The 16719-nt window shown below is 34.1% G+C and overlaps 4 protein-coding genes across 4 annotated transcripts; 3 read left to right on the forward strand and 1 right to left on the reverse strand.

Moving 5' to 3' along the window:
* Window positions 1-492: 492 nt before the first annotated feature.
* On the forward strand, window positions 493-1291 carry RO3G_04796 (uncharacterized protein; the record flags this gene model as incomplete). Its single annotated transcript, XM_067659386.1, has 3 exons — window positions 493-517; window positions 696-763; window positions 824-1291. The coding sequence occupies 3 exons, from the start codon at window positions 493-495 to the stop codon at window positions 1289-1291; spliced, it is 561 nt and encodes a 186-aa protein (XP_067515487.1).
* A 660-nt stretch (window positions 1292-1951) lies between these two features.
* RO3G_04797 (uncharacterized protein) lies at window positions 1952-3403 on the forward strand (the record flags this gene model as incomplete). The annotated part of the gene is made up of 3 exons (XM_067659387.1): window positions 1952-1970; window positions 2062-2135; window positions 2186-3403. The coding sequence occupies 3 exons, from the start codon at window positions 1952-1954 to the stop codon at window positions 3401-3403; spliced, it is 1311 nt and encodes a 436-aa protein (XP_067515488.1).
* A 793-nt stretch (window positions 3404-4196) lies between these two features.
* Window positions 4197-6878, reverse strand: RO3G_04798 (uncharacterized protein; the record flags this gene model as incomplete). Its single annotated transcript, XM_067659388.1, has 7 exons — window positions 4197-4511; window positions 4559-5662; window positions 5711-5850; window positions 5898-6078; window positions 6268-6292; window positions 6454-6681; window positions 6730-6878. The coding sequence occupies 7 exons, from the start codon at window positions 6876-6878 to the stop codon at window positions 4197-4199; spliced, it is 2142 nt and encodes a 713-aa protein (XP_067515489.1).
* A 3558-nt stretch (window positions 6879-10436) lies between these two features.
* RO3G_04799 (uncharacterized protein) lies at window positions 10437-12429 on the forward strand (the record flags this gene model as incomplete). Its single annotated transcript, XM_067659389.1, has 7 exons — window positions 10437-11159; window positions 11302-11327; window positions 11394-11430; window positions 11559-11636; window positions 11724-11976; window positions 12030-12074; window positions 12137-12429. The coding sequence occupies 7 exons, from the start codon at window positions 10437-10439 to the stop codon at window positions 12427-12429; spliced, it is 1455 nt and encodes a 484-aa protein (XP_067515490.1).
* Between the last annotated feature and the right edge of the window lie 4290 nt (window positions 12430-16719).

Here is a 16719-nt window from a genome sequence, read left to right on the forward strand (position 1 = left end):
TTCAATAATGCCTTGTTCTATCAATTGGATGATATGTTTGGATCTAACCAGGCCAAAGCTGAAGTACTAACACCCAATGTTTAAAAAAAGAATATACATTTTCTTACTCGAGAGAAATTTTTTCACTGGCTATTAATACAGTTTTCACAACTTTATTTTTTATACTAATCCTTTTATAAGCAAGAATTTATGTCATAATCATTTTTTATTACCCTTTTTTTTTTCTTTATTTCTTTTTATCTTTTCATTCCATTGTTTATAATGGATTTACTTACTAACCAGACACTCTTATTAGATGATAGTTCTGGTCAGAAGAATTCACCTCAACTGACCTGGGTTAATGTTGCTATAGCATCGTCATTCATTCTTGTTAATGGTTAGACAATAATGTTTGTTTAATTCGGGAAAAGATAACCTGCTTTTTTTTGTAGGAGCTATTTCAATTGCAATGGGTTTGAAGCTTGAAAAAACGTTGATTGTAGCAGCTATACGATGTTTGATACAATTGACGATTATGGTAAATATCTGACTTTTTTTTATAAAAATAATGCCGCTCACTCACTTGTCATACTTTGAAAGGGCTTTATTCTTGAGGATGTTTTTAAAACAAGACATCCAGCACTAGTGATGCTGATGGCTTGTATGTTCAGTGGTTGGCAAAAAGCATTTTTTTAATTATATCTTCTTTTCTGTAGGTGTATTGGTTCTTTTGGGAGCTTACGAAACAGTCTATAATAAATCAAAGCAAACATATCGAGGCATGGTACGATATTGTCAAACAAAAAAGAGAGAGAGAGATAACAACGCTTACTGAGATATATAGTTTATGTCTGTACTGTTATCATCTGGAATATCAACACTCGTTATTAGTATTGTAGGTGCTCGATGGGCTATGAAACAAAAACCGTTCTGGATACCAGAGGTGTTTATTCCTACAATGGGTATGTTATTGGGCAACGCTATGAGCGGCATGGCTGTCGCACTGGGAAGTTGCTTGTCTAGTGTGAGTCAACAAAAGGAACAAATAGAAACTTATTTATCATTTGGTGCAAGTCGGTGGGAAGCAGGGCAATCCATTGCAGTGGAGGCAGTTAGGCTATCGATGCTACCTACGATCAATCAAATGTCGGTGATTGGGTTGATTGCTATCCCTGGTATGATGACTGGCCAAATCTTGGGTGGTGCGCCTGTGAGTAATGCGGTCAAGTATCAGCAGATTATCATGTTCTTGATCTCTGCTAGTACTGCTTTAGGTGTCCTTAGCGCCGTCGTTGTGAGTATACTTATATAGTGTTGTGTGTTTTTGTAATTCACCCGTTCAAGACATGTGTTAGAGTTCTTATAGATACACGACACAGACTTAGACCAGAAAGGATCATTAGTGGAAAAGCGAGTCTTTTAGAAGACATCAAGGAAGCACTTGTTTCAACCTGGCAAGGACTTGTACATATCTTTTGCTGTTGTTTAGTAAAAGTAAAAGAGAGAAATGTCAGTGACAGAAGTGACTATGATGATGACTATAATGACCAACAAAATGATCAACATAAACCTTTATTAAACAGTTAACCTTTATTCTTTTTATTATAAACATCATTTTCTTTTCTCATTCTATGTGTTGTAACACACTTTTTTCTTTTTTTTTTAAAAAAAAAAAAAAAAAAATGGAAAATGAGCACCATGTTAAAGTGATAGTTCCTGAATCAGCTCAAGACGAACGAATCAGAAAGTTCATTTCACAGAACTATAGACATATTATTAAATCAAAAGAAAGCATTCATCGTGCTTTTACTAGAAGAGAGATTACTATTAATGGTAATCCGGCCGAAGAGACAAGACGGCTTAAAGCAGGAGATGTGGTAGAAATAAAATATGACAAATCAATAGAAGAAGCAGAAAGATTACAGTCTATACCGATTGAAGTTCTTTATCACGATGAATATTTGGCTATTGTATGGAAGCCTTCTGGACAGGTACATAGATGTTTCTTGTGTGCGCTTTTTGTTCTAATCGAGAGTACCTAGAATACTATTGTTTTCGAAAAAGCTATATATTACAATATAGCCGAGAAGGATTCAAATGGAAATAAACAAAAAGTATGGTGTATTAACGAGGTTCAAAAAGCAGCTTCAGGATTGGTAAATGCGAATGGTAACTGGAAGAAGATTGATCTAATTGATCTATATAGATCCTTGTTGCAAAAAGTGAACAATTGAAGCAGCTTTTATTAAACAGCTATACAAATAACATGATTGATATTGTGATGAGGGTCATTTGTCACGGTCATATCAGTACAACCGATATACCTACCCTTTTTCATAAAAAAACTCAGGAAGAAAGCATTGATCCTAATCGCATCTTGAAATCTATTGAAATTATTTCACATACAAGATCAAACAATGCACAATACATCACAACACTAGATCTTCATTTACATTCCCCACTTTCAAGTATACAGCTTCGAAAACTCTTTTACTTTCACTCAGATCACCCCATCGTTGGCGAGTCTGCATTCACAAGAGCCTTGCATGTCAACAAGGACAAGGGCCTGTATGCCTCACTTTTGCAAATGAACTTCCAGCACCCTATCTCTCACGTCCCAATCCATGTCACTGCTGAGGAGCCTTCAAAATTTCATGGCATACGTGAGAGAGAGCTGAAATTCTACAACAAGAAGTTGAAAAGGGAAACGGAAGCAATGAAAAGGGCTGGTGTGGAAGAACGCAATGCTGGAGAATTATTGGCTTACGTGTTGGGACAAAAGGAATTTTGCAATTTGACTTACAAAGTCACCAAGGATTGTTTGATTCCGCGGGCAGCCTCAGAAACTTTGGTGGAAGCTGCTATCAAGGTGATTGGCGATAAGAAAGAGGTCAAGATTATGGATGTTGGCACAGGCTGTGGCAATTTGATCGTGTCTATTATGGCAAAGTCACCAGTGGATGCAAATGTGATGGGCGTTGGATTGGATATTAGTGATGCAGCGCTCTCTGTCGCAAAGGAGAATGGAAAGATGATTCTAGGAGAAGAAGGAAACAAGAGGATCGAATGGCGCAACCAATCCATGACTGATATTTCAGACGAAAAAGTATTCGATATCCTTGTTTGTAATCCTCCTTACCTCGATTACAACCAAACCAGTAAACGAAAAGTACAGATGGCCGATCTTTGTCAGGAGCCACACATGGCTTTATTCGCTGAAGAGGCTGGATTTCAGTGGTACACTGTACTAAGTAAAATAGCACCTCAGATTGTCAAGGAGGATGGAAGAGTTATTTTAGAATGTGGTAAGGGCATGCTTCAGCAAGTGCTTGATATATGGATAGACTGGGAACAAGAACATGTATATAAGGATATTCAAGGATGGGATAGATGTGTTGTGCTCAAGAAAAAGACAACAGCGTAATGATAACAACTTTGTATACAACTTTTGACAAGGAGTCAAAAATAAACAGAGCTCCTTAAATGTTTAATATACCTTGTGCCCCATTGTCGATCTTATCAACAAGTCTCCCTCTTCTTCATTTTAAATTTTATCAATGAACTCATAATTACACATTGTGGTGATAAAGTAGTCATTTATTGAAAGGGTTTATACTACTTTTTGACATTTGTCCTTGTCACTTTCTTCTTTGTTGTAGTCTGTTGTTGTTGTTGAGGCTTCTTATTGGGTGAACGGGATTTTTTCAATTTGGGACAACCATCTCCTGTCATCAAATGAGCTTTCCAACCTGCATCATTGGGAGGCTCGATATCCACTGTACACAAAGGACAAATGATTTTACTTTCACTATTCACATCTGTACTACAGTATTAATAGAAGATTCATATTTAAATGCATCTTAACTTACTAGGACAAGTTTGTTTTAATGAATGTTGAAGCCACTGTTCGACAGGGATGGCTAAATGACAGCGTGTGCATTCTTTGATTAAATGGTGCTTTTCACAATCATTAAGCATATGTTCATTTAATGTTGATATTTCAGTGATCTGTTGTTACAAAGTGAATATATAAAGATGATGAAGCACAAAAAAATACTTTACCACTTTGCACATTGGACAATTGGTAAGAACAGGGCATGAATGATAATAATGCTTAATAAGCGTATCCTCGTTAAACTCAGGGTTCACTTCATCACAAAAGATGCAAACACTGCCAAAGAAAGTATATAAGATAAAGCACAGCATTTTTTGATATTTTACCTGTTTTCATTGATAACAGGCGGTTCGTCTTTCACTGGTGGTGGCAGCTGTTCCTTTGGTTTAGTAGTACGTGTTGTAGTACGGGTATTGGCGGTTGTGGTTGTCTTTTTGATGGTAGAAGAAGCTGGTCTCTTCTTTTCATTTGTAGTTGTTTTGGTATCATTTGTAGCAGCTGATCTCTTAACGGCAGTTGTACGTTGAGCGGGGGCTCTTGTTACAGTTAAGGCGCGTAGTTCGGATATCGTCTTTTTGGTATCGTTTTTAATGGTTTTGGTATTGATTGAGTCTTTATCTACAAGCTTCTTTACGGTCTATACACATCGTAAGTATATTTTAATGCGCTTTCATATGTACTTACATCGGCCAAGGACAATTTCAATGATTCGTCAATATAAGTGCTAACTAAATTAAATCCTATTTGATCTGAGATAGTAATGATCAATTTAACCGCAGCTTCTCGTACTTCGTCATGACTATGTCCTAAATAAGCTACTACAAATTGCATGAGGTCATCAAGAGGTATGGCCTTCTTTAATTTGCTAGTAGCCGTCTTTTTCTTTGCGGGCGCATCCACACCCAATTTAGTGACTGTAGCCTCTACAAGCTCAATACGAGCCTTTGCTTCCTTATGATTATGAATCATTCTTTCTGGTTTACCAATATAGAGTGGCAAGAGGGTAAAAGGAGGGGTAGAATAAGCTTCAGCCAAGACAAGGATCAATGAAACAGCTTCTTGTTTTATCTTGGGGTTACTATCACCCGTACGCTTCAACAATCCACAAAAAGTGCGTTCGAGCCATTCAATGATGTCTTCTGTCACTATCATGGACAATTGGATATAGTCATTGAGCACATACCAAATCGATATTGCCATGGATACAATAGCTTCCCTTGAGTCCATCACGGCTTCTTGGATCAACATGAGTACAGAATTTACAAAATCTTCTGCCATTCCTTCGATCGCTTCACTGCGTTCATCTTCTCCAAAGAGTACACAAACATGTTGATTGTTTCTAGCCAAATTGTAGGCACCCTTTACCTCTTGTTCTAATTCACTTAATCCTCTGGTCCTACATTTTGATTTGATGCTCAATATACAGGCAATCATGTCTTCACCAAACAATTGAATGGGTACACAGAATGATTCACGTTCTTCATCCATAATAGCCTCAGGTATACTTTCAGGATCCATTTCTTCCATCATAAACCCTTCTTCTTCTTCTTCTTCGACTACCATCCAGCTTTCATTTGGCACGCGTTGTAATGGTTGTGATGACAGTTGTGGTTGTGGTTGCTCTGATCCAATGAGTGTTTCATCCAAGTCATGTCCTCCTTCAAGTAAGTGAGGTTCAGGTGATCTTATTTGTGATGGCTCCAACGTAACCAATCTACCATCTCTTATTTCAATATTAGCTTGCTTTAATAATGCTTCAGCTGTTTGTTTAATTTCTCTGATATCATCCTATACATCACTGTAAGCCTTTGTTTGTAAGAATAAGATATGTTTTACTTTAATTTTCTCTGCCTCATCATAATCTTTTGTTTCAACTGCATGTCTTTTTCCTATTTCAAGGTCTGATAATATTTTGGTAAATCTTTCTAGTTTATCACCAAGATATTTATATGTTTTAGCTTCATGATATGCTTCATCTAGTCATATTCATTATTAATTTATCATATACAATATACTCTATTACTTTGTACGGCCTCTTCTTCTGCTGTCAATAGGATAGTAGTCCACTGCTGAAGTTCAATTTCTACTAAATTTGAAGAAGGATATCTTTGAAGGATAGATTGGTTACTGGATACACTTGTACGACGAGTAGATGAACTTAATAAGCTACTGTCATCAAATGGACTATGATGCATAGAATGAGCCTAAAGATATCATTAATTTATGATGATAACAATGAATTCAATATAATATACAATATCATCTTTGACGGGCAGGATTGAGGATGAATTATTGCTTGAGGTATGTATCGGTTGACCCAATACGTTCAATGCTAGTATTCCAACCTGTTACTTATTAAATTAAAGAAGTATGTGATAATAAATGATACTGACTTGATTGTGAGTGTTCAATCTGTTTCTATGACAGTTACGTATCACCAGTCTGACATACTCTCCGTCTGTATTAATCTTGATTGATTTCAGTTCCCGTGCTCGAAACTGCGCTCTTGCATTATTATCAAAACAAACATAACTATTTACAAATAAGAATAAACATAAAACAGTAGAGTGAAATGTTACCCTAGTCGAGTGAATTCAATAAGCATGTTGTCTTGTTCTTCTTCTTCCTCATTGATGCTATCGGGTACAACAATATCTTCTAATACATCTTCTGGATCCTTTAATATTCCAATATAAACATCAATTCTAGTTGCAATTTTGAAATGATGTGATAACACTTGCACTTTATTAATATGAGATGGTCCTGATAATAAATGAATAATTAAATCCTGAGGGTATTCAGGGCACCTGTTATTTTATTAATACAATAAATACAGTGACTCTAATTAATTTTACTTGGGTGTTTGCCAGCCTTGACATTTTTCAGTAAAAGTTTCTGTTGTAAAAGTACTGTTATTACTCGCTTTAGCTAATTCCTCTGGACTATAATCGTCATCCCAAGAAGAACAATGGACAACTTCATATGGAATTGGATTGTTTCCCATAATTTTAAGAAAGGGAAGAAAAAAAAAAAAATGAGGAAAAAAAAAAAGAAGGGAAATGAATTTATTTTATTTTATTATTTCAATAAACTCGTGATATTATGATGCCTGCATAAGAAAGAAAGAAAAAAAAAAAAAAAAAAAAAAAAAAAGAAAGCTCCATGACTATCCTCTTTACCTTATTTTCTTTTTTGCTTTATTCTCCTTAATTTTTCTTATTGTGTATAGCACGTGTATAGGTAATATGAACTCCCCATTAAAAAAAGTAATCTTTGTAAATGAGCTTATTTTAACGCCAAAATTAAACTTTTGTGTACAGAGAAAAGGGTGACACTAAAAAAAGAAACGCTTCACCTCCTTTCTTTCAACATCCCTTTCAGATACTTTAACCTTTCTTTCAAGGTACCAATTTAGGATTCAATGTCAGATAATAAAAATAATTTGATTGGATAATGGAATCTAGCCCACCTGATTTATGCAAATGATAAGTAGAAGTGCTATCAATTAAATAATATGATTTATTCCTGGTTTAGATGAACTGATAGCACACAAATGCTGTATTTGAGCTAAACTGGATGTCTTTATGAGTAAAATCATAATAAACTTCATCCGTCATCAATCTCTGAGATTAGACATTCTCTAAAAAAGCAAAGCAGTATCCAAGCATACTTTTATTACAACACGCAAAAAAGATTGAAACATTCGTTAAACTCACAGCATATAGCACATGTATTTTATAATTTAGAAGAAATGATCACATTGAATAGAAATCAAAAACATTCTAGTGTCTTGAGGCTTATAAACATTATACAAGATCACTGAGATAAAAAAGTAGATGGAAAGGACATCCGTCTTTGTATATTTAACTTGCTTTGACTAACCAACAAACATATAAAAAATAGCCTAAACTATGCTCGTTATTCAACATGTTTACTTTTCTTTCTTACGACAGTGTAAAGTGAACTTTATTAATAAATCGAAATAGATGAATAGATTTTCTATGCATAAGTTCATTTGTATCATGTTAGGGTCAAGGGTGAGCTTATGTTATTGAATTCTTTATTTCTCAACATACTATCACTCAAAACTTACCAGCATGAAGCAAAATTAATAAATATTTCTAAAAACGAATACCTTAACCCTTTGTACTAAATATAAATTCGAATTCATAAATAAAATACTTTGTTTACCAGAGAAGTTTATTTTTGATTTATTAATGTATTCTATTAAGCTGTATACTTTGCTTAAAAGGTATCACTGATTGATAGAATTCGAAATATAACAAAATGGATAAAATAATTACATATCGCACAGGAAGATTACAAAGGAAAATGGATACATTTCTCTTGCTCTTTTGATCATTGACAACTTGTAATACAATGGTCTATTAAACAATTAAGGAAACGAAGATGTCACCCCTTCCTTTCCATATGTAACTCGTTGTGGAAGGAAAAGGTAGTACACGAAATCACTCAATGTACATTTCCTCTCTCTACCTACAGTGATTTGCGTTTGAAAATAGAAAATTTATGAGCAGTAGAAAAAAAAAAGGTTTTCATGGAAATAGACTAAGCATTGAGTGCTTCAAAGTATTTGATAAAGATGAAATAACGTCCAAGTAAGAAATGAAGTAGGTCATGATGTACACTATTGTTGTGAAAGTATCCGACAAGTTCAACCTTCTGAGCAAAAACAATTGAGAAAAACTTGATGGGACTAGAACACAGCAAATTTAGGGACGACACTGAGAATACTACAGCCATGTATGGGCTGATCGTACTTGATAGCGATGGGGTAAAGATTAAAAGGTCAAGCATATAAATAACATTATTACCAATGATGGTAAGTAGGATGATATTGATGATGAGATCAATTATGAGAGTTACTTGTCTTTTTTGATAGTTTAAGTAATATTATGAATTGAAAGTCTGGGTGGTCTTCTCTGCTTCATTTAACTGAGGTAGATTTGATGTCAATTAAAACATGAAATTTTATTAAACCATTGCTTGACTATTTTTTTTTTTTTTTTTTTTGGCAATGAGGAAAATGTATTACAAGTACTTTTCTTGGCTTCTCAAAGTTAAAAGAAAAAAAAAACTTTGATACTAACAGGATTAACCACGAGAAGGTGAAAGTACTACTAATCCCAAAAAAAAAAATGTTTTCAAAAGCATCGACCACGCTATTTCTGAGCAAAATCCAGCTATCAGATAAATATCGTGCACGTAATTTGTGGAAAATGCCGAGTGTTTTGCAAGTGCACCATTCAAAAAGGCGCCGGTCTATCAAGTAAAGATAGATCCCACGCAATTTGTCCATGTTACCCATAACAGATAATCAATGTATCAGCAGGGATAACGCCGCGATATCCAGTAGAGATAACTGCCACGCTATTTGATTGAAACATTCAATTATCACCAAAACGACGCCCACATTAAACCAACAGTGATTACGCCCAGATACCGCACTACAATAATATTCCCATGCCCACAGTGATAACGCCGTGATGATCTGAAAACTAAGAGAAAGAAAAAAAAAAAAAACATTCCAAGTAATTTATATCCGAATGTTTAAATATTGTTGCGGAACTAGCCAATCATCGAAGTTTGCTATTGGGACTCGCTTATTTATACACGTGTCACATACATTCCTTAAAAAATATGAGCCTCTTATGCCATATTTAAGTTAGTATGAAGGTGAATAAAATACAGTATGTAAGAAATCATTCAAATTCTAGCTCGATAACATTTGGCTCTTATATCGTACCAAGTCTTTCTGCATGAGAATTTTTAAAGAGCAACGAGTGTAACTACGGTAATATGTCAAAAAGAAGAAATTAAATACAAGGAAAAGTTTAACCTCCTTGAATCTGAAGTACCCAATTATGTTGACTCTATCAACCACGCTTTCCGATTGACTATAATGACAATAAAACAATACTTCGTGGTTGATGTGTGAACTACAAGCATGCAAATAGCAAGACTCCGATCATCGAAATGTCCTTGTTTTGTCATACTTTGTATTTTGAATTCTTCTAATTTAAGAATTAGAGACCAGCATTTTTATCTTATATTTTTATTTTCTAGAAATAAATCATGTCTACAGATAGTCCATACAAAGACGGTAGCACTTTGTAAAAAAAAAAAAAGAAGTTAATGCTAATTGTCTGATTTAGAAATTGTGTCCTGCTTGTTGAATTTGAATGAAACACAACAGCCCATTACTTGGGAGAATTTCATCAAGTCCATGCAAAATATTATGGTTAATTCCTATGAAGATAAGGACATGACTGATTTCAAAGGTGACTGGAAGTCTCGTTTTTTGAGCGTCGCAAAAATGTTGAAAATGAATGTTGAAAAAAGCGTAGATAACTAGTCTATCGTGGAAGAGCGTATTCGAACATCAAAAAAAACAAGCAGTGATAGTTCAACTGGTGCTCTTGAGGAGAATCAAAGTGTTTTGACAAAAAACAGCGTTTCAACGTCAAAATCGAGCTCAAGACAGCCAAGCACAGACAAAAACTACGTATTGACAGCTGAAGAGAAGGAGAAGTGCAGAATGATGTACGAATTATTGGATGTCTCAAAAATGTGGACTTTATCAACCGAAAAGTTAGTCGAAAAGCAGATGGCATTATTTGCTTCAAACTGTATTTATGAGCATCCAGTTCACTCTTTCATTCTTGATGTGTCCGACAGCATATGGACGGATTACTTCACCACAGAAGAAATCAGAGAGATCATGAACACGGATAGAACGGCATTGCCCTCGCTACCTGAAGACCTCAGCAATTACATCAACTCTTTTGATAAAGAGTTTGCTGAGCCTTTGGATCTTTACTACCAAGCACACAGCAATGTTTTCCATCCTTTTCAAGAAAAAGACAAAAAATGGGTACAGCAAATATGTTCTTCAGCTGCTGATCTTTACTTGTATAAAATGCTTGACAACTGCAACTCTCTTGAGGCCAAAGTGAAGCATCGTGTTTGGAGCTTCCTCTATACCCTCTTTGATGGGTCAAAACTGAAGGTGGAAATTGGGGAGAAGAGCAGTGTGGCGTCTGCTATTAGAAGAAACAATGAGAGAAGATTAGAAGGACAGGAAGTCAGACAAAGAAAAAATATGGGCAACAAGATGGATATGCTCTTCTTTTGTGATGACTGCGAACTTGGTTGCACAGAAGTAGGGAAGGATTCTGTTGGTGTTGATGATGATAAGTGCATGGGAGATGGAATGTTGAAGCTTCCTAAGACAATGAAAGATATGCTGTGTATGGCTGCAAAAGTATGTCCAAGCCATTTGAGAGACTTCAGGATGATTGGATATGTGATAATCTATATAATATACTATCAAAAATTGTACATGAATTTAAACCACGATGTATATACAGCAACAGACAAAACGGCTGCACAAAACTTTTTTTCAGCTTTTAACTACCATTACTTGCTCATGGTAATTGCGATAGTCATGAAACTATATTAGAAGGAAGATATATTAGCTATTAATACTATTAAATAGTGCACGATGCTCAGATTGTTCAGTTTCTGAATCAAGTGTATGTCCCAACTGAGCCATGGAACGAATCACTACATAAAAAAGAAAGTCTCATCCAGGAATATTTTTTCCTTGATTATGTTATATACAACTAGATTTGATGAGAAATCATTGTTATCTTTCATAAAGTGGTGCAACACCAAGAAAGTTTTATACATGAACCAAGAACAGGAACGAAAAGTATTGAGGGATCAAAACGGTTTAAAGGTTCGATGTCGAGTCTTATGGACATTAAAAAATAAATATTTGAATGGCATTACTTTATCAATTACGGAGCATCTGCCAAAGTATTAGGCATATGTCAAGAACCTCAAGAAAAATAACTTCACAGTCATTGGATACGCCAGAAAGTCTCCAGGACAGGAACATCAGGAAGTGAGAGTGGGTTTGATTCAAAAAGTGGTCAACAAATTGTATGACACGTTGCTTGTGGATAAAGTACTTGTCACTACGTCATCGCGAGCAAATGATACTGTTAGATCCCGCGACACGAATGGAAAAAATGCTCAATTGACGCTTTTGAACCAAGTGCATGGAAACACTCAAGGTAATAAACGTAGAACACTTAATTCTAATCAAATCACTCACAGTATCATATAGATCTATTGGAGTATATCTTCACATCAAAAGACAACTGTCTGGTGGGTAAGTACTTTAAGTTATGAACAGATATCAAAGCCATGTCTTCTAACTCAATTTTACTTTAGGATTGAATTTGGAAGTAGTTATGTTAGATTCTCCTGTCGGATATGCTAGCAGGATTGTTCGCACTGATGTTTTTAAGTATCCAAAGAATATCAATTCCTTTTCGGCAGATATTATACCCATCATCGAAATTATATGGAAAACAAAAGCTGTGATGGAGACAACTATGAAAGCTGTTGAAAATCGACCAAGGAAAGCAGCAGATTTTTGTTTTTCATTACAAACACCTGTCATCCCTCCTTGTTTCAACAGATCTGATGTTAAAATATCACAAAAAAGAAAACTCGAAGATTGATTGACTTGATTTTTATTATTTTTTTTAACGTTAATAAATATAGCTGATATTAATTAATATAGGAGACAAATCCTCCACACAATAGTATAATTGCTTCCCGACTGCTTATGTATCTTAAGGAATCAAAACGAAATATAACTTGAAATCAACTACAAATTGTAAAGTTATTCCACATTTTCGTGGCTTTATTAGGTTGACCTATACCTTTGGAGATAAGTGTCGATTACTTATATCTCTTTTTTTTAGAGATGTACATAGGGAAGGTGTTTTTCTATTTGTGCTTTTATCTTGAACAACTTCTTCTTTTTGGATAAACACGGTTGATAGGATTTCTACAGCATTATGACCGACAATTCCATACCGTAGAGCTTTGTAAGGTGCGGAAGTTAGTTTTTATCGTGAGTAGTCTCCGTAGGCTTGAGTGCTGCCTTCACTTAGGATGCAACTAAATGAAAAAAAAAAAAAGAGTTTACTTGTTTGCAAAGTAAACGTGGTGTCTATCGAGATTGATTTACTTTAATCATATTTTTATTCAAGCTTATAGATACTGTATTTGTTTGATCGAGTATTACTTGCATCGTAGTTGAACTATTGAAATACTGACCTAATTTTGATCCATGGCTTTTGAGTTCTTAATCAAAAAAAATCCAGAATGTCCTCACTTTTTGAATTGGAGGCTTCAAGTGATCACTATTCGTCTTCTTTTTGTTGGCATGCTCACATTCTACGTCTAAGTTTAAATTTATTTCTATAGACAAAATTAGTCTATATAAATGATTTTGAAGTTGCTTATATTCTTTTCCACATTCTCACTTTTATTTTTCTTTATGGGGAAAATGCGTATAAAGTCATTTTTAGCTTGATTGCAATTTACCACATTTATATCATTTAGAAAACATCCGATGATAAGTGTCCAAAATATTTTTAGAGCAAGTTAGTGTGCAGGGATCCAAAAGCCCCACTTCAATAAATCGTCTCGTTACTGCTGTTCAACGCGCTCATGCATCAACTGACAAAGTTGTAGAGATTCGGTGCAAAAAAAAGTTATCAGCCGTATATCGTGGTCTGGGTATATTTTTGAATTTCAAGAATTAACTATAAAACCGCGTGGTTTACATCCATTATCTCGTTTATTACTGGTATTAGAATGTTGGCAAAGGTTGAAGAAGTAAAACGAGAAAAACAATGAATTGCATAGAGAAACGCTAGCATTAAGTGCTTCAAAGTATTTGATAAATATGAAATAACGTCCTAGTAAGAAATGAAGTAGGCCATGATGTACACTATTCTTGTTCTTTTCAAATCGGACAAACCTCAGTAACATTTAAAATTCTAGTATCATCGTATATATCTTCTAGAAGATCGTTTAAGCATAAGCAATCTCTCTAAATTTCACTGTTTTGCCCGAAAAGCATCAACAAAAAATGCATCTATTAAAGCTTTTATTTTCCAAAAGATTTCAATGATGGGTATAATCCGTTGCAAAGGAATTGGTATTTTTGGGGTATGGACAATTTTACTGACATATCTAAAAAAAGAATCTAACATAACTACTTCCAAATTCAATCCTAAAGTAAAATTGAGTTAGAAGACATGGCTTTGATATCTGTTCATAACTTAAAATACTTACCTATAATGACATATCGTGCCATTTCGAAGACTCTTAAATGGCTCGGTCAGACTTTGGGCGCAACAAACAACATGTCTTTAAACGTCTTCGGAAGCTTCAACTGTGGTGTTTTAGGTAAGTTAAAGTAGAAAAAGATAAATCAATAAAACAGACAAGTACGTGGACAGCTCAAGTTTGTTTTTTAGATGTTTATTTGTAATAAAGTAATGTGTGGATATTTATATAAAGTTCTATCTAAACCAAACTATGAATTTTGAAGTTGATCAGATATCCATAATAAAGTGGAAGACTTTGTCTGTACTACAAACAGTGTTTACACTAAAATCCCTCGCAATTTCTTCATATTCTTCAGGAGTTGAGAGCCAGACAATCAGATAACCAAAAATGGAGATTATGGCATCAATAAAACGTGTACTGAAATTATGGTAAGATTCCTGGCTAATTTCTTATGTAGCTTGAGCCATTCGACAACCAAAATGGCAGTTTGTGAACCTCCATAGAACCGTGGCCATCTGTATGTTCGTAGGAGTTCTATTGTGAGCTGTCAGTTGGAAACCTCTATGTGTTTCCTGTTTACCAACTAAAAAGGCGAATGCATCCATGTTCATTCTGTAATGAGACTTGAAACTCTGATCACTATTGTCATCTCTCAGATTGGGATGATTATTGAACCAATATCTGTCATGAATCAACATTAACTGTTGATGAATCCGTCAATCCTGTACCACGTTCTCTCTCCTTATTATGTTAGTTAAATGAAACCATCTTTAAATGTCAAACAATGCAAACCTTAATTATACGCACCTGATATGCCAAAAATATACTAAATTAAATGCACCTTGATATTCTCACATCTGTCACCTGCCATTAAATCAATGTTTAAATCAAGGTTGATATTTCCATCTCCTTTACTCGTCAACTTAACCTCGCAAAGGATTGATGAAACTATTATTAGCACAATCCTTATTATAAAAAGAAAATAGATTACGAATTCAATGAATTAATAATCAAGAAAATCATACCTACCCTTTACAAGACGATATCAAATGATCGTATTAATAATCAGACAAGTCCAGATCAAGTTCCATGAAAAAGAAATGAAAAAAGCTCACAATTATGAAATATCAAAATAGTATAAATATCCCTTCATATCTTGGCTAGTTTTATTTCTCTTCAATAGCTATAGCAATTGAAAATAATTAGTTCAGTTTATAAAAAATACAGTAGAATGTTTAAGAACGAGCAGAGTATTTATATCCTCAAGAAAACGCCAAAGCCAAAATGCCAAGGCTTGTTACATATTTCGGGCACTACTTCATGCTACTGCTCATAAATGTTCTGTATTCGTCCAAAGAAATTTCTATTGATCAGAAAAAAACTCTCTTTCCAAAAATAAAATTTCTAATCATTGAATTAAGCAGGATATTTGTTATTTTATGTAAGTATGATTAGAAGTCTAAAGAAAAATAGTTGATATAATATCAACTAGTTACCAAAGATAGATTGGATAAGAACAAAGAATGCTATTCCTGCTGCTCCATCAAATTCAAAAGGAAGAAATGTACAGAAATAATTGCTTAGTTTTGATGTACCTGGGATATTTCAAATAAGAGACGATTTGTAAAATGCGTTTGATTTATACAACTAGTGAGTTATATAAATATTATAACAAACTAAACCTAAATTAAATCTGATCCCAAAAGTAGTTTCCCATGCCGTGGCATTAATGCCTATTGAATTGGTAATAACTACTCCTCTGAAAAATATTGAGAGCATAACCATTTTTGGTTAATTATTTACAGGAATGAAGTAATAATTGTATAGAGTATCCCGTACCTCAATATAAAAAAAATGACAGAATAATGATAAATATTTAGTAAAGAGGATTTAGATAGAATACAACAGTAACAACAAAGATAAAGAAATACTGTTAGAGCTTCGTATCTCTTTATTAAGTCAAAGTATAAGTAAGACAAAAAATTGAATTCTACATGTAAAAAATGAGAATATTTATAGGCATGGTACGGCTAAAGAATTAGGACAGATTCCTCATCGATCTGACGGAATAGATGATTACTATTTCTAATTATTCTTTTAGCCTGTTTCTACCTTGTTTTGTCGATATGTTATCGGGATGGCTTCAGATAACTCTAGATATATGAACATCCAAGGAGATGATACGGATGGATATAAAGACCTCCAGTTCCATGATTAGATAGCATTACTATAATGATATCTCAGTTAGGACATTTGCTTCCATGACTAATAATCCAGTAAGTAATCATCATTCCATATTCAATATGCTTATGTTATCAATAAACTATACTATAATCATGTCATCTATTTGACTATGTGACGTTAATATGAATAAACCTTAATATAGAAATCTAATCAAAGTCTTCTATTGATCTGTGCTGGGAATAATGTTGTAAATGATTCCAAGTTATATCAAGATATGATTCAATATCATATTTGATTCCTTTTATTCAAATAAAGTGATTATAATCCTATGTGTTCTTAACGATATAAAACTATTACCCCAGAGAAAACTTTATTCTTCCACGTTATTAATTTATTCCTCATTATCCAATGAAATTACCTTTTATCATCTGAGATTTAACTTTGAAATATATTTCTAAAAACCTATAAATTCAACATAC

Source organism: Rhizopus delemar, genomic scaffold (genome assembly GCF_000149305.1).
Source record: "Rhizopus delemar RA 99-880 supercont3.3 genomic scaffold, whole genome shotgun sequence".
NCBI lineage: Eukaryota > Fungi > Mucoromycota > Mucoromycetes > Mucorales > Rhizopodaceae > Rhizopus > Rhizopus delemar.